The 15105-nt window shown below is 44.1% G+C and overlaps 1 protein-coding gene across 1 annotated transcript in view; it reads left to right on the forward strand.

Moving 5' to 3' along the window:
* kiaa0825 (KIAA0825 ortholog) overlaps positions 1–15105 on the forward strand; it is a 108651-nt gene that overhangs the window by 12411 nt on the left and 81135 nt on the right. Inside the window, exons 5-9 of the mRNA XM_079269599.1 lie at positions 301–477; positions 683–1007; positions 9341–9508; positions 11045–11130; positions 11294–11551. Coding sequence (XP_079125725.1) covers positions 301–477; positions 683–1007; positions 9341–9508; positions 11045–11130; positions 11294–11551 — 1014 coding nt within the window. The remainder of the gene's footprint in view (positions 1–300; positions 478–682; positions 1008–9340; positions 9509–11044; positions 11131–11293; positions 11552–15105) is intronic.

Raw genomic sequence — 15105 nt, forward strand, 5'->3', positions numbered from 1 at the left:
TCTGTATAAAAATGCATTCAGAGGTTGAGCTGAAGCTCATAGCAGACTGCTTATAGCAGTCTGAGTTAGTCAAATTGAGCATGTGAGTATTGTTTTAATTTAGAGTGAATCTGTCCTGTGTTCTAATGTGTAATTCAGCATTTGAGCAAAGGCTTATAAAGACGTACTTAGGCTGTACTTGTTACCTGAGTAAGGGCAATGTTTACTCCAAAATAATTTTATTTAGATACCCACTAATTGTCTTGCTGTTGATTATCAGTTTGTTTTTACACTTACCCTTCATTTTGTTATTGTCTTAAGATCCAGGAGGCCTGGGATGATGTGCGTCTCCAGCTTCGTCGCCACCTGCTGGACCGGCTGTCTTCTCGCTGCCCAGATCCTCCTGGACCCAGACATATTTCCATCCCTGAACGGGTCCACTGTGTGCAACAGCTGTTCTTCCTTTACCCTGAGTCAGAGGCCCTCACACATTACCAGGTACAATACAATTGTGAAAATTCAGTCATAAAAAATCCTGGGAAATATTCCATAATTTTCCATGTGAATAAAATGTGTGTTTAAACATATAATAGGAAGTGTATTAGTCTCTTCCAGATCCACATTGTGAACTTGTTGTACCAACAAGATAAAGAATATACCAATGGTTTTACAGTGATATATTGTTTTGATTCTAATGATCCAGGGTCTGAGAAGTCAATCCGTGCTGGTTCTTCTGCTCTCTGCCCTGAGCTCAAGCCCAGGCGGTGAGACCGGCTTTGACAGACTGGCTAAAGGCTTCCGCCACGTGGTCCCGGCTCTGACCCAAGCCCTCACAGAGGAGCTCCATGTCCTTTCAAGACTAGCAGAACCACACACCATCCTGGGTTTCCTCAATGTGGCCTACCTCAACACTGTGGCCCGGGAACTGGCCTCCCTGATGGAGAGAGAATGTGAGACGGCCCTGAGGGACAACACCACGCTAAGTAGCAAGATCAAGAAATATTCAGCCAGGTCACGGGCAACCGTAGGTAAGTGGCTCTTTGTGAATATTGTCTTAAGCTGATAGCTATTTTACTTTATCTGCTCATGCTTTCCTCTCTCTTCTAGTCCTTGGTAAGTGGTTGGATGTACCTTGCAGCAGATTAGTCCTTCCATTTCTGCCTTCACTCCGCTCCTCCTGCTTCTTATCGTTACCTAATAAAGGCTAACGATTTTCTCTCTCCCCTCCTCTCCATTTTTACTTTCCTGTTACTTTCCAACTGTATTGTGTAGTGATCTGAGCCACAGCCGAGGCCTCTTTAAGTGATTGTCAGTAACTGCTGTTCCCCTTGTAATTGCTTTCTTTTTACTGCCCTCTCTCCCGTCTGCCTCACTTTCTTCTTAACCAACAAAAAGAGAAGAGTAGCATTTCCAGGGCCAAGGCTTCTTTTGAAACCACTTCTCAACACTATTTACCACATGGTTTGTCTATGACTGTGATGAGCCCTGATCCCATGAGAGGTCCGAAGCTTTATCCAAAGGTCTGTCGACAGTATGTTTAAGCCACAGTTAATTCACTCCTTTACCTTGAGCCTCAGGCAATATCTACTGTTTCATCTTGGAGAATGGTTTAAATTGCGTTACAAACGTAGCTCTGCAAGAATGCCATCAAAAAGGATATCGAAATCAAGTTAATTAAAACATAGCAAGGGCAAAGTAGCAGCGGCACCTTCATTCAGTCTCATGACCTTACAGCGAAGAAGAGGAGATGATTCATCCTAACCTTCCTCTTACTTTTGTGCAGCGATACAAAAAAGAAAGAGTTTGTTCAGGAGTACGAGCAAGGTTCAACCTTTTCAGAATTGAGGATGGATATATTTGAGAGAAAGAAATATGGTGACGTACTTTTGATATTTGTCAACGCAGAATGTGTCACCGTCATGGAACCGGCAGTGATGTTATACACTGAGACAAGAGAAGAGTGTAGACCTTCACGCGCCGTGTCACTTTTGATACTTAATTCCCCCCATATTCTCTTTGTTTTATATTGGCCTATTTACAGCTTGCTGAGGGTAAATATCCACAATAAAAAAAAGTAAAGTGTGTGAGCCATTGTTTACTTTTTCAAATATGGTGCACATGTCAACTTCCCTGCGGAACGAGGAGAAGAGTGCTTTTACATCTGCCATTCTTCGATAAACACACAGCCGTGCGTCTTTTTCTCCCTCTCTCCCTCCCTCCATCTCTCTCTTTCCATCTCCCTCTCTGGTTTTTACTTTCCCTCTCCTTAAATGTGAGATGAGAGGAGGCAGCCAGGATAATTGGCCATGCGTCAGTTGGGCTGTTTGATCACGTAACGCGGCGGAGGCTACACACCTACGTGCTGCTCAACAAACCGTCAAATGTAGCACCGGAGGCAGAACACGGCTCCAAAGGGAGCGGGGGACCCGTGCTGTGTAATGATGGTAAAATGGAGCAGTTTTGCCTGTGCTGGTTTTACCTGTGTGTGTGTGTGTGTGTGTGTGTGTGTGTGCACGTGTGTATGTGTGTGTGTGTGTGCGTGCGTGTGTGTGTGAGAGAGTTTGACTATCAGCTGCAACACCGCTTTAAGGGCTACAACTGGGATTACATTTTTGTGTTGTTCATGTTTTAAAGTCCCCCCCCCCCCCAAAAAAAAGCTCAATAACCCACATATCCACCACCCGAACGCCCGTGGCTCCTTTAGAGCCAACGCTTCAACATTAATGCATAATCTGCTTTCACACTTTACTGTCTATACTGTACGCTACGCCCATAATTGTCAAGACAATTATGACAGTGGTAGAAAAAAGTGATTCTATTTTCATAAGCATCCTATGACTCCTTAGATCTCCCCCTCCCTCCCCGCTGTGTTATTGTTTATTTCTGCAGTAGAGGCAGGCGGTAGGTATATTTTGATAAGAGCCATGCCTGGGAGACTGTGTAGGCTCCCGGGGGAGCAGCGCTGTCTGTAGCATCAGCCACTGTCAAACCACTGAACCATTTAACAGCGTTCACGGCGAGATCTGCCTCCTCTTTTAACCCGACCGACTCAAAGGTAGGCTCTGACATTGTACCTAGACAGATGTGAAGGGCCACAGCCCTCCATTTTCTCCCTCTTCTTCTTTTCTTCCCCCCCCCCTTTTCCTTTACTCCATCTCTCCAGTGTCCAATTCCCCTCCTTTTTTCTACTCTTGTCTTTTCCCATTTTCCTGTAGTTTTCCCAGTGTAATGGGGTGAGACTGGGGAGTGTGGTAGACAGGTTGGCTGGTCAGGAACAATACAGGCTTTAAACCTTACCAACACACCTCACTGAGTCTGCAGGAGAGTGGGAGGGCCAAGTCTACATGTGCATGCCACTGTATGTGTGTGTGTTTGCGCGTGTGCGCTGGATTTAGCCAAAATAATGTTCAGCCAAAATAATGTTCGTGCTCTAATTTACATTTTTCAGTGCCACTAGCTCTATAGAGCTATGTTGGGATAAAGGTAAGTGGCCATCAGTTACAGTGTTTTCATACTTTTAAGCAATCATGTAAATTCTCTACCTTCACGATTTTCCACAGTAAAAGTTGCAGATGGATAAGATGTATCCACACAATTACACATGTTTCACTTCAACAATGTTGCTAGTTATTGCTGATGTGTATACAAAAATGAGTGACCAGAATTAGCGAAACCTTCAGATAAAGTTGGAATAAATCCATGCAGAAACACCAACACTGCAAAAACCATTTGCTGTCGTGCAGTTTTACTGTGTTTTTGCCTTTTTTGCCCTGATATGTGCGTGTGTGTGTGTGTCGCTCTGTAGGATATGCATGTGTTCATGTGTGTTTTCAATCAACTTTGAGCATATGTCATCTGAACATGTCTGCCCATCTGTTTTTGAGTTGATGCTAGTGTGTGTGTGTGTGTGTGTGTACTAATTGCAGGCTTACTTAGAAAAAATATGTGATCAAGAGTCATTTAATACCTCCCTTTTAAAAGTGCATCATTAAATTACCATATGGCTTCAGTCATTTTCATACATATGAATAGGACATCCATGTTTTTGTAGGACATCAAAAGCTTTCATTCCAGCTTCTCTGCACACACACACACGTATTCCCTAACAGTCGATCACAGGGGTGAAGTCGAGGTTGTTCAAACACTGTGCAACCCCATTCTGATAGCGCTGATTTGAATTCCACTCCCACTAATTTCCCCATATGACGAAGTCGGCAGCTCCCAATAGATAAAAAAAAAGGATTGAGTTTGAACATATATAGCAAGCACATTCGCTGCCACCGCACCCCACCCGCCTCGCCCTTTCTGGCTCTTTGAACTCTTTCTTAGAGAATGCAGAGCAGCCTATTCAGCGGGGAGAGAGGTTCTGTAGTGACGCGAGATAGCTCGGCTGAGGCTCTGACTGGCATTGGAGGTGCTTGTGGGGATTGAGGCTGCTTGGGAATGGCGTTTGTTAATATTTATTAAGAGCAGCGCCTCACTAGATCATATCTCTGCCTGAGTTTATACACACTGTCAGCCAGGGACGTGCACTCACATGCTGCCATGTAATTATGGGCTAGGTAGGTGGGTTTGTGTGTGTGTGTGTGTGTCTGTGTACACGTGGGCGTGTGTGTATATGTGATGCTACCCATTTATGGATGATTCGTTTTTTACTGTATGCTGCTGCCTTTTCATTGTCCTTGCAGACAATGAAAAGGCCCTGTTTAGGAAAGATTCCACGCAGAACAAGTGGTTGTTTACTAATCTTAATGAGGAGAGCGGGGTCTTTACTCTCTGGTTGTGTAATGTGTGAGTGTGTTCATTTTCTCTAAATCGTGGCTCCAATGAAATCACACTGAAAAATATGTTTCATGGCCCTTGAGAATGTGTATTATGCATGCCATTTATTTCCCCCCCATTTCCTCCGAGTGGTCACAATGGCTTTTGTGTATCACTCTTGAAAAGCTCAAGGATATGAACATTTCCCTGGCACCTTCTATTGAGAAAGCACAGACAAAAATGACTGGCTCATTGAGAGCAGCCAGCACTTTGGGATGAAGAGTCACTGTGATTCGCCGAGGGCTTGAAAACAATAATGCAAACAAGGGTACTAAACAAGTGGGTTTTAATGAAATACTCCCACCGAGACAATACATTCCTCCTTGTTCTTCATCCACGCAGCCCAGTTCAAGTACGTTGAGGAAGCTACAGAAATATTAACCCCTATCTCACTGTCACTGCAATATACACCACAAAGAGAGCCAGATACACAGAGGAGGACAGAGAAACAAACATATTGTAGAAGAAAGTAAGCAGTTCTTCTCTGCCACCACAAGAACACCTCTTTCACCACCACACCTCCTTCTTTGTAAGGCAACTTAATTGAGATATCAAATATTGCAACTTTCCCCTGCTGTGGCCTGGTTGGACAGCACCCAGGGAAAGGGCCACAAGAGACCAGTGCTTGTGCGTTTATGTGTGCGTGCATGTGTCAGAGTGTGTATTGGGGAATCGCAGCAGGAGGCTTCCCATAATAATGCTGTCTGAGTGAGCAGTGGGCCGCAACTGACGAAGAGGACCCCAGCTGTCACAGGGCGTAGCGGGCGGTCCACAGTGGCTCGTAGCCTTCCCACATACACACACATATGTACACAGACGTACCCCAAGGCACCCACAGGACCCTGCTCGACACGCACTGAACACACAAGACGGCATGGATACACGGAGAACACATGCACAAAAAGAAACACACAGAAGTGCTCACCAGCCACAGCCATACACCGCAAGAGCATAGCCCCACAATAAGAATGAAGAGGTGCACAAACATTACGGGGAATTTAACAAAAACAAAGCTACAAACAAGTTACTTTGCTCTTTTTAAATTAGTTAAGCAGGTTTAATTTCCATTGTTCAAGTCGTGCTAAAATTGCATTGCCTTCTGGAATCCCCCTTTTTTATCAATGTATTTCATGAAACTAAGTGCTGACATCACCTGTAGGGGGTGTTGTACAAAACACACATCAGCACCAACACAGATAGTGCGTCTTAACATGTTGTGATCACATGATAAGAGACTTGAGGCCAGTCTGGTAGTGTGGTAAGAGAGAGGCAGACCAGCCTGCTGATGGTCTGATTTAGAGAGACAGAATGAGTGAAAGAGAGGAAAAGAGGGACAGAGGATGAGAGAGAGAGAGAGAGAGAGAGAGAGAGAGAGAGAGAGAGAGAGAGAGATGCTGCGCTGGAGAGAAATTAAATCAGTGGCTGAATTATTGCATGATTGCTCATTCCCCAAAGACTTGGGCATCATTTGGTAGAAAGTGTCTAATAATTGGTTTTCGGCCATGTCAGACACATGCAATCCCCCCCACTAATGGCTCTGTTTGGAAGAACTGGGCCTCCTGGGTCAGAGAAGGACAGAAAATAGCCAGACGGCAGTAAGAGCCCTACGCCCTTCTCCATTTTTTCCCCCTCTCTCAGATAAACGAGTGAACAAGAGAGAAAGAGAGACACAAGAAGGAGAGAGTGTGTATGTGAGCGAAGAGGAAATGAAGTGGCAATAAGTACAGCCAAAGGGGAAATGCTCTTCACCGCGAGTTTAATACATCAGACTGGGGATTTGGCAGCCCGCCACACAGCAATTGTTTACCTTTTTGCTCACTGGCTGCATCTGTTCTGTTTTGTAAACGGCACTAAACTATTCGCCCGTAAACACCGGAATCAATAACAACTGCTAAGGGAATTCCCTTATCCTGCCCCTCCCTCTCTTTCCCTCCCTCTCTTCCCCATGTTTTCATCCCCAACCACCACCCCTTTTCCTTCCCCTAGATCTCCTCCTCTCTTCCCTCTCTCTCTGTTCGCTGCCAGTCAAAAGCAGTGTGTGTGTATATGAGAGAGAGAGAGAGAGAGAGAGAGAGAGTGCTGTGTAGCTGATGGTGGATCCCACAGGAGCGACAGACTGATGGCTCGCCAAAAATACCTGCTCTGTTTGTTTTCTCCCTTTCGTGTTACATTGTTGTCATTGGTAAAAAGCTACAAACTGAGATTGGCCACTGTAGACCTGCACAGTTGGGTATTTTCAGACTTTTTTTTTTACAATCTTCCTCCTCCATATGAAACATAAAGCCCCCCCCCCCCCCCCCCCCCCCCCCCCCGTCCACACACACTGTTTTCTGTTTCACACATTTTGTTGAATGACACAATGCTTGACATATGCTTGTTTTCTTTGAGGGCTTCTGATGAGATGCATACTGCTTTTATGGTCATCACAGTAACCATTGATTTTCTTGTTGCTTATAAGAACACCCCTCACGCTGTAATGTCATGTGGGGGGAGCTTATATACAGACATATCATTTGTTCCTGCTCTCAGCACCAGCTTTTAGCACCTGTCCTCCCTTATTGATTCTCAGTACATTGACCTTTGGTTGAACTATTCTGCCTGCTAGTGCCCTTCCTCATTCTACTCTATGAGACATGCCATGCACTACACTATATGACACACCCTGGGTGCTTTTAAGCACACCCTCTCCATCAACCGGCTAGGAGAGCCTCCATTTGGCCTCACTGTTGTGACAAAGGTATAATGAGGTTTAGATGGCTGTGTACTAGGCTGCTATGGCTATAGGGCTATTTGGCTAGGGAGACGACTATAAATACCTATATAGCCTGGGCGGCAGAGCTCGATGAGAGGCTGAGGTAGAACATTGCTAAACATCAAGGTCATGTGCGACTACTTAGAGTATGAGTTAGTGAGCAAGTGAAACAGTCATAGGGTCACAGGCTGAAGGAATGAATGGTTACAAAGGAGAGCGAGAGATGCTCTGGAAAAGGTGATTCTCCAGATGAAGTGGTGGTTGATGGGTGCTACGCTCAAGTGAATGCCCAACAGAAGGTGAGGTGAGGTTGGGGGTTGTAGTGAGAGCTTTTCAGAGAATCCCACGAGCTCTTTCTAATGTGTTACTGTGTAATAAGGTTTTAGATTGTTTACTCTTGAGTTGTTGACACTTTTAGTTTACCCCCACGTTGAGGCACGGAAGGCGATGTTGATTTGCTGGTGACTTCAGAAAGAGACATGATTGTTGGTGCGTGCGTGAATGTGCAAGCCGGAGAATAGAGGCTGGTGCGCGTGTGTCAGCCAGGGTCACGCATGTACACATGCAGAGCGAGGTAGTCTCTCTGGCACGGGCTCCCACTGGACCCCATTACAGAGGAGCTGCCGAGCTACGGAGCCATGCAGCTTAATCACACACAACACACAACAACACACAAATGCATACGCACACAGGCAAACACACACCACGGTATTCACATGTGATTTCATACATGCATGCGCAACACACACTTGCACATAAATACATGTATCCACTAAGATTTGCAAACACAAACAAAACTTGAGGTCAGAATATGTTCCACAGCGTCTGGTAGCAGTGTGGCAATTATCCTGCAAGACTGACATGTGCAAATGTGTGTGAAAGTGTCTTCTAGAAAATCAAGTTATTCATAAAGACCTGCATTACATGCACATAAACACACATGTGCACAGCCGGCAGACACAAACGCTCATCGACTCTCACTCATAAACACTCATGTAAACAAACACGCATGCATACACACACAGAGCGAGTCAAGACCTCATGCATGATTAAACCAGGCATCTGTGGGGACAGTGTGCTGTCATATTGTTAGATTTTGTTGAACAATATAGCAGCATTACGAAAAGAGCCCCCCCCCCCCCTCCTTCTTTCTTGCCTTCCCAACACTCAATCATCTCTGTGCTTTCAGAGTCAAGGCTAATACTGAGCTCATCCATTCCCAAATGCCTTTGCAGTAGAGGAGCTCATTTAAGCGGACACACAAAAGTATTTGTGCATGTGTCTGGGAGTATGGCAACGCATCTCCCAGCCGCCCATTCTCCAGCTTAATGCGGAACATCCCCCGGGTGATGGCTTTGCAGCCTCCAAAATGGGAAATCCATATTTGTCGAGGGGGTCATCGGCGGGTTAGGGGAGAAAAGTTTGTGCCGGGAGAAAAGGATGTGCATGTGTGACTTCTCAGGGAGCAAAGTTTTGCATATTTTTTCACTGTCTCTTTGTTTATAGCCGTGTATTGGGAAAACATGAATGGTCGATATTTATAAGCGGTGCCGTGCCAGGCAAGACTTGAGGGGGGGGGGGGGGTGGGAGGGGGGGGGGGGGGGGTGTTTCTGATGAGTTCATGTAGGTTGGGTTGAAAACCTATTTTCATGAAATAGTTTTTCTTTACTGAACTGTAAACTGTAGTGCAGTTCTCCCTCCTCTATATCGCCGTCAGCCAAGTTATTCACAAGCATAGTCGCTGTTTATTTTTCCTATTTTACATTCTCTTTCTTCCCCCCTTCACAGCGCCAATGGAGCACCCCGTGAAAAACAGAAGCTTCAGTTTAACTTTCCACCAGCTGAGGGCGTTAACCCAGCTAGCCTGCACCCTGCTGAGGTTTGAGGGGATCGTGAAGGAGCTGGTCACTAATATGACCGTCATTGACTGTACAGGAGAAACTCCCTCTGTTAAAGGTACGACTCCATCCACGTGTGTATACATGTTGGACATGAAACCAGAGCTGTGGCTACCTCCGAGATCACCATCGCTTTACTTTTTCCTGGGAAATTGAGTAGTCTTCGTAACCTGCGATGCAGTTTACATTTATAATTTTAAGATTGAGCAATGACCGATACCATTTAAATATTCTTCAGATCGAATACTTTTAAAATTAACAATTTTAAGGCCAAAGAAATATTCGAATACATTCAGAGTTTTCCCACTAGAGTTTTAGCCTCACAGTGAGGAGAAGGTTCTGAAGCAGTATTTAGACCATCAAGTAGACAGATAGATTCAGCTGAGTATGATTCAACAGATAATGAATGAATGAAATTTGAAAAATCCAAATTATTTATTATTTATTTAACCTTTATTTAACCAGATAAGTAAATTGAGAACCAGTTCTCATTTACAATGACGACCTGGCTAAAAAGACAGCAACAGCAAGTCACATTTAGATTATTAGACTCTGGTTACACTGGGGGGACCTGGGTATTTTCTTGCTACAGCCCGACATGTGTGCCTCTCCTCCAGGCGTCAACAGTCCAGTTATGACCCCACACACACACACACACACACACACACACACACTGTTACTTGTTCTAGCAGCGAATCTGAATTGTGTCTGAAGAAATGTTATTTTAGTGGGGAATTATCTCGGGTATTATATAAGCCTTTAGTATCCTTTTCCTCTCTCCCCTTTGAACTGCCGCTCTAGAGATGTTAAATGAAAGCTTTTGGTGCATGGAGTAATTTCCATAAAGGTTACATTTACAAAAACAAGACTTGCAGAAAGGCTCAATTTACAGAGAGGTAAACAGCCTTTAAAGGGCAGTTATCCAAATCATTAATTCCGGGCAATCAAACGGCTTAATTACCAGAAATTCATCAGATGGGCTTAAAGGTCAAAAAGTGATGCGCTTGCTGCTTCCTCCTTCTTCCATTCCATGCGGTCTTGTTCAGCTAAATTGCCTCGCCTGGGGTCTCACTCTTCGCCTTCTGATTAGGAAATTGTGGCCATGATGTTCACGCTTTTTAATTGCAAACCAACCCAACATCCTGTACGCTTGTCTTCATGTCCCCCCTACATCTCCCCCATCTCCCCACACGTCAACACAATCTCCCCTCATGGAATTACCCCATGTGGTTAATGCTATCTGGGTTCAAATCAAATCTAAGCCCCAAATTTAGACTCGTAAAGCAGTCGCCATTACCATTTACTGCCTTTTGCGTCTCCCTCTGAGGCATGTAACTATCATGTCACTGTACTTTGCATTCAGTCGGGCCCTTAACACATAGTATGATACAGTATATTATGTGTGATATGGGAACATTCATGCTCAGAAAAGATGCTCCATGACTATCACCACACAGCTTTCCGTTTTAATCTCATGAGTTCCTGAATCATTGTTGGTCCCTGTTGAGAATTCTCTGACGTGATTTGGTGCTCTACCAGGCACTGTCTGATGTCTTTTAAAAATGTATTAAACGATGTTTGCGTTATTATTTAGGCATCTTGAAAAAGAACAGACAGGATTTAGGTGTGACAGCAGATGGCAAGAAAACCACAGCAGAACCACTTCTCCGCATGCCAGAGGTGAGACTTTATGTGTTCTCATTTGTAAGACCCCTGTGAGAAAGTTTCTGTTCTATTACAGCAATTCAAAGTCATTCAGCCTCGTTATCATTTTACAACAGGTAAAACATCCCCTTCAGGATTCCACAATGAATTGTCTGTTGGCTCATCTCCTGTTTTGCAGGCGCATGTTTTGGAGTTTGATTGGAGGTCAGCATTTAGGGGGCTGGTCCCTCACATGGCACATTGTGTTAAAGTGGTGCTGGAGGATGTTTGTACCAGGAGTCTGCAGCAGGAGGAAGCCTTACATTCTTCAGGACACACCGCCGTCAGCCTGAGCCGCACTACAGGACACACCGCCATCGCAGCCGGCAGCACACATCTCAGAGAAGACTCCTTCTACACCTACTCGGAGAGGGAGACTCCCAAAATGATCGACAAGGTACTCCCAGATTTGTGGTAGGATGGACTGAAAAATGGTTGTGAAGCTTGAATGTAATAAGTGGCGTTTTCTTACTCTTACATATATTATTCCTTATAAAGTGTAATATAGTTATGTTGTGTAAGTGACACAGAAAAACAAAAAAGGGAAACCATGTCTGACCTCTCTTTCTTTTTTGTTTTCCCATCAAAGGTTCAATCTGTAATCTTAACGTAAACAAGGTGGTAGACTTGCTACCAAAATATAATGAATAAAAACATAGTATTTGAACATGCCATAACTTCTGGAATGATTTATAAATGTACAAAAGTACAATGATACAAACCTGTTAGTAAGACAACAAGATGAAGCTGTCTCTCTTGATCGGGACAGTACACTAGATCCCTTCATCTAAGTTTTATTCATGAAATCATTTCTCATACAGTGATTTCAAATTCAAGTCAATTCAAATTCAACTCCACTTTTCCTCTCTTGTTTATCCCTGATGTCTCGTTTTCTCTTTAAGAATAAAAGTTCCAGAGAAAATTTCAAAGAGGAACCATTACTTGAAAATGAAGTTCGGAATATTCCATCAATTTAGTAAATATAGAGATGGGGTTCTGTGTGTGTGCTTCACATGTCATTCACATGTTAAACCATTTCTAACAAATACAAACATTATAAGCCACTGTTTTTCTCCCACACATGATTGATCACATGATACGTCTGTAAAACTCAGCTGGTCTATGTTTGCACAAACTGAAACACACAAACACCGGTCAAATGCAACACTATGTATTAGTCCCTCACCTGTTCATCCTCCTTTATTAGTACCTGGCTGAACAATGCAGGTCTACAAACATGGCCGAGACCCACGGGAGATTAATGGGTTTGTAGCCTTAGCGGAAAGCCCCCCCCCCCCCCTACAATAGAGAGTCCAAATGATTTGGGACTGACACAGTTGACACCCTGGATCAGAGAGGGCCTTGGAAATAATCATCAGCATTACTTGAGGGGAGGACTTTTTGAACAAAAGAGAGACAGGGGGTAACCCATAGGCAATTTGGGGGATATTATGATGGCTAGATGGTGTGTAGAGACGAGTGTTGAATTGGGGAAAGTAGAGAGTATACAGATGATAGAGGGATGTACCACAAAGAGGCCAGGGCAGAGAGCAGGATAAAGACGGGATAGTTTGAGAGAAGAGATGAGAAGAGAGGGCCTGGGAAATGGCAGGGAGAGGTGAGGTAGGCACCAGAGATTGACTTTTCTCAGGAGGAAGACCAGTGTCTGATGTGAGACCAGGCTTAGTGTCGAACTCTACAAAGGTCCTCCACTGTTCAGAGCTGGACTTCCATATATTTACTTCAATTTAGAATGACACAATCCTGTTTCTTTTTTTTTACCATTGCTGAACAACTTTTCCTTCTTAAACTTTCTGAAACTCACTTTCACTCACCTTCTTTTAACTCTTCTTCTCCCCACTACTCTACCCTGCACTGCACATTGCACAGACTCTCATCATTACTGCCTCACCTCTTTCTCTCCTCCTCCTCCCCCTCCCCCTCCCCTTCTTCTCTAGCTCTTTTACACTGACAGTATTTGTGGCTAACAAGTGTCAGAATTAGTCTGTGCTCAGAACCTGTACAACATATTTATGTATAGGTCAACGCTTCAAAGATGAGAGCCTTTCAGCCCAAAGGTTATACATGCATGCATTTGCATTCAATAACACCGAGCCAGACAGACATCCAAGACGAGACCGTTAGATATTATATATATATTATATATATATTTTTACCCCCCCCCCCCCGTTTTGACACATGCTCTGGTGTTTGAGCAGAGAGCAAATTACTATACAAGACATAAGCATGAAATATGGCCGGTTCAAAGGCATTATGATGGATCAATATTTCACACATTTATATTCATATGTTCAGACCTCAATCCTCGCTTTTTTTTCATGTGAACCCACTTCACTGTCTGTATTACCATACATATGCATGCTGCGATGGTACTGTTCATCCATCAGAGTACTTTAGATCGTGTACTTTTTTTCACTGGCAGTCAGTTGAGAGTTGAATGCCAAATACGTCTGTTCAACAGCTGGAACTCGCCCTCTTGTCAGAACATGGGATTGAGCTTTCCTTGTTTGGGTGGGCCCTTCTAAATTAGGATCTACTTCTCTATTAAGGCAGCAGAAGTGCCTTTTCTGTATGCAGACTTCACCTGCATGTTCAGTTTACCACTTGTCTGTCTACTCCAAATTCTGCACGCACAAACAGGCCTCCCCAGCACTTAAAAACTTCATACAATCTCTTTCACCTTGCTGCAATGGTCCTGGTGGGATTCTGGGCTTTGATCTTAGCTAGTTAAGGTTTCAGTCTGACTTTAGTGTGTGGTTGTTTTTGCGCAAGTGTGCATGTGGCGATGACTGTCTGCTCAGTGTGTGTGTGTGTGTGTGTGTGTTTGTGTTCGTACCAACACTGTATGTGTATGAGATGCTTCTCCGGGGCCTCTCCATCACTCTGCTAATGCTGATGTTGTGTGTATGCCTCTGATTTCTCTCGCTCTCAAAGCTAAGCTCCTAATGACTACATACAGTCAGATATTGACTTAATTGCCCAAACGGCCATTGTTCACAGGCCTTTTAACCCCATTGGAAGCTTGGAGAAAATTGTGTAAAGAGATTGTGAGATTGTCAATTGTGCACACACACTGGAGCCCCGATCTGACAGAATGTCGAACTCCCCAGTCAGCTCCTATAGTGAGTCAAGTAATAGAGTGCGTGACTCCAGAATCAAGTAACACATGCTGTGATTGATTGATTGACTAAACTGGCATAGAGTTTTCTGAGTTATTGTGATTATTTCTTCCCCTCAGTGTGACCTGGCTTGGTAGCATCAGGGAAATGTGCTTTGTTTAAAGTCTTTTTAAGAATCTGCCTGACTCATAACTCACATGTATAGGTGTATAAATTTGGAGGCGTATGAACTCCCACACACACACACGTGTGACACATGTGACTCCTTGGCACTTGCCTGATCATCTTTCACTGTTTTCAATGTGTGTCAATGGGAAGCATATGAGGCAGAAAGGGCAGTGGTGTCAAGGTGTGCTTGTGTGCATCTTGTTCTCTGCAGATGTATGAACAGTACATGTAAAGAATACATAAACTGGTATGTTTCAGTACACGTGCGTTTATTTTGTGCATGAGCTGGCGACACACACCATCATAAAACACACGCACACACTAGAAGAATGATGTGATCAGCCCTGTCCTTATAGGCCTTTTCCAGGACAAATGTGGATCAATTAAATCAGTCTTACTTGTTGCTCTGTCAGTTCATAGAGATGTAGGTCTTTTACATTGATGGAATGGCTCCATTTCCCTTCCTCACTCTCACCTTTGCCTGACCTTTTCTTTTTCTTTCCTTTCCGCACATCTGAATCCCCACCTGTGCCTTTGTACTGTAACATTTCTGCTTGAATGTGGTTAACGTGATATATGCTGTTATGAAATTAGACAAGTGCTGATCTACTCTCAGAAGCAAAGGTTGTATTTGACCTGATGA

This window comes from Melanostigma gelatinosum (genome assembly GCF_949748355.1).
Source record: "Melanostigma gelatinosum genome assembly, chromosome: 6".
Lineage (NCBI taxonomy): Eukaryota > Metazoa > Chordata > Actinopteri > Perciformes > Zoarcidae > Melanostigma > Melanostigma gelatinosum.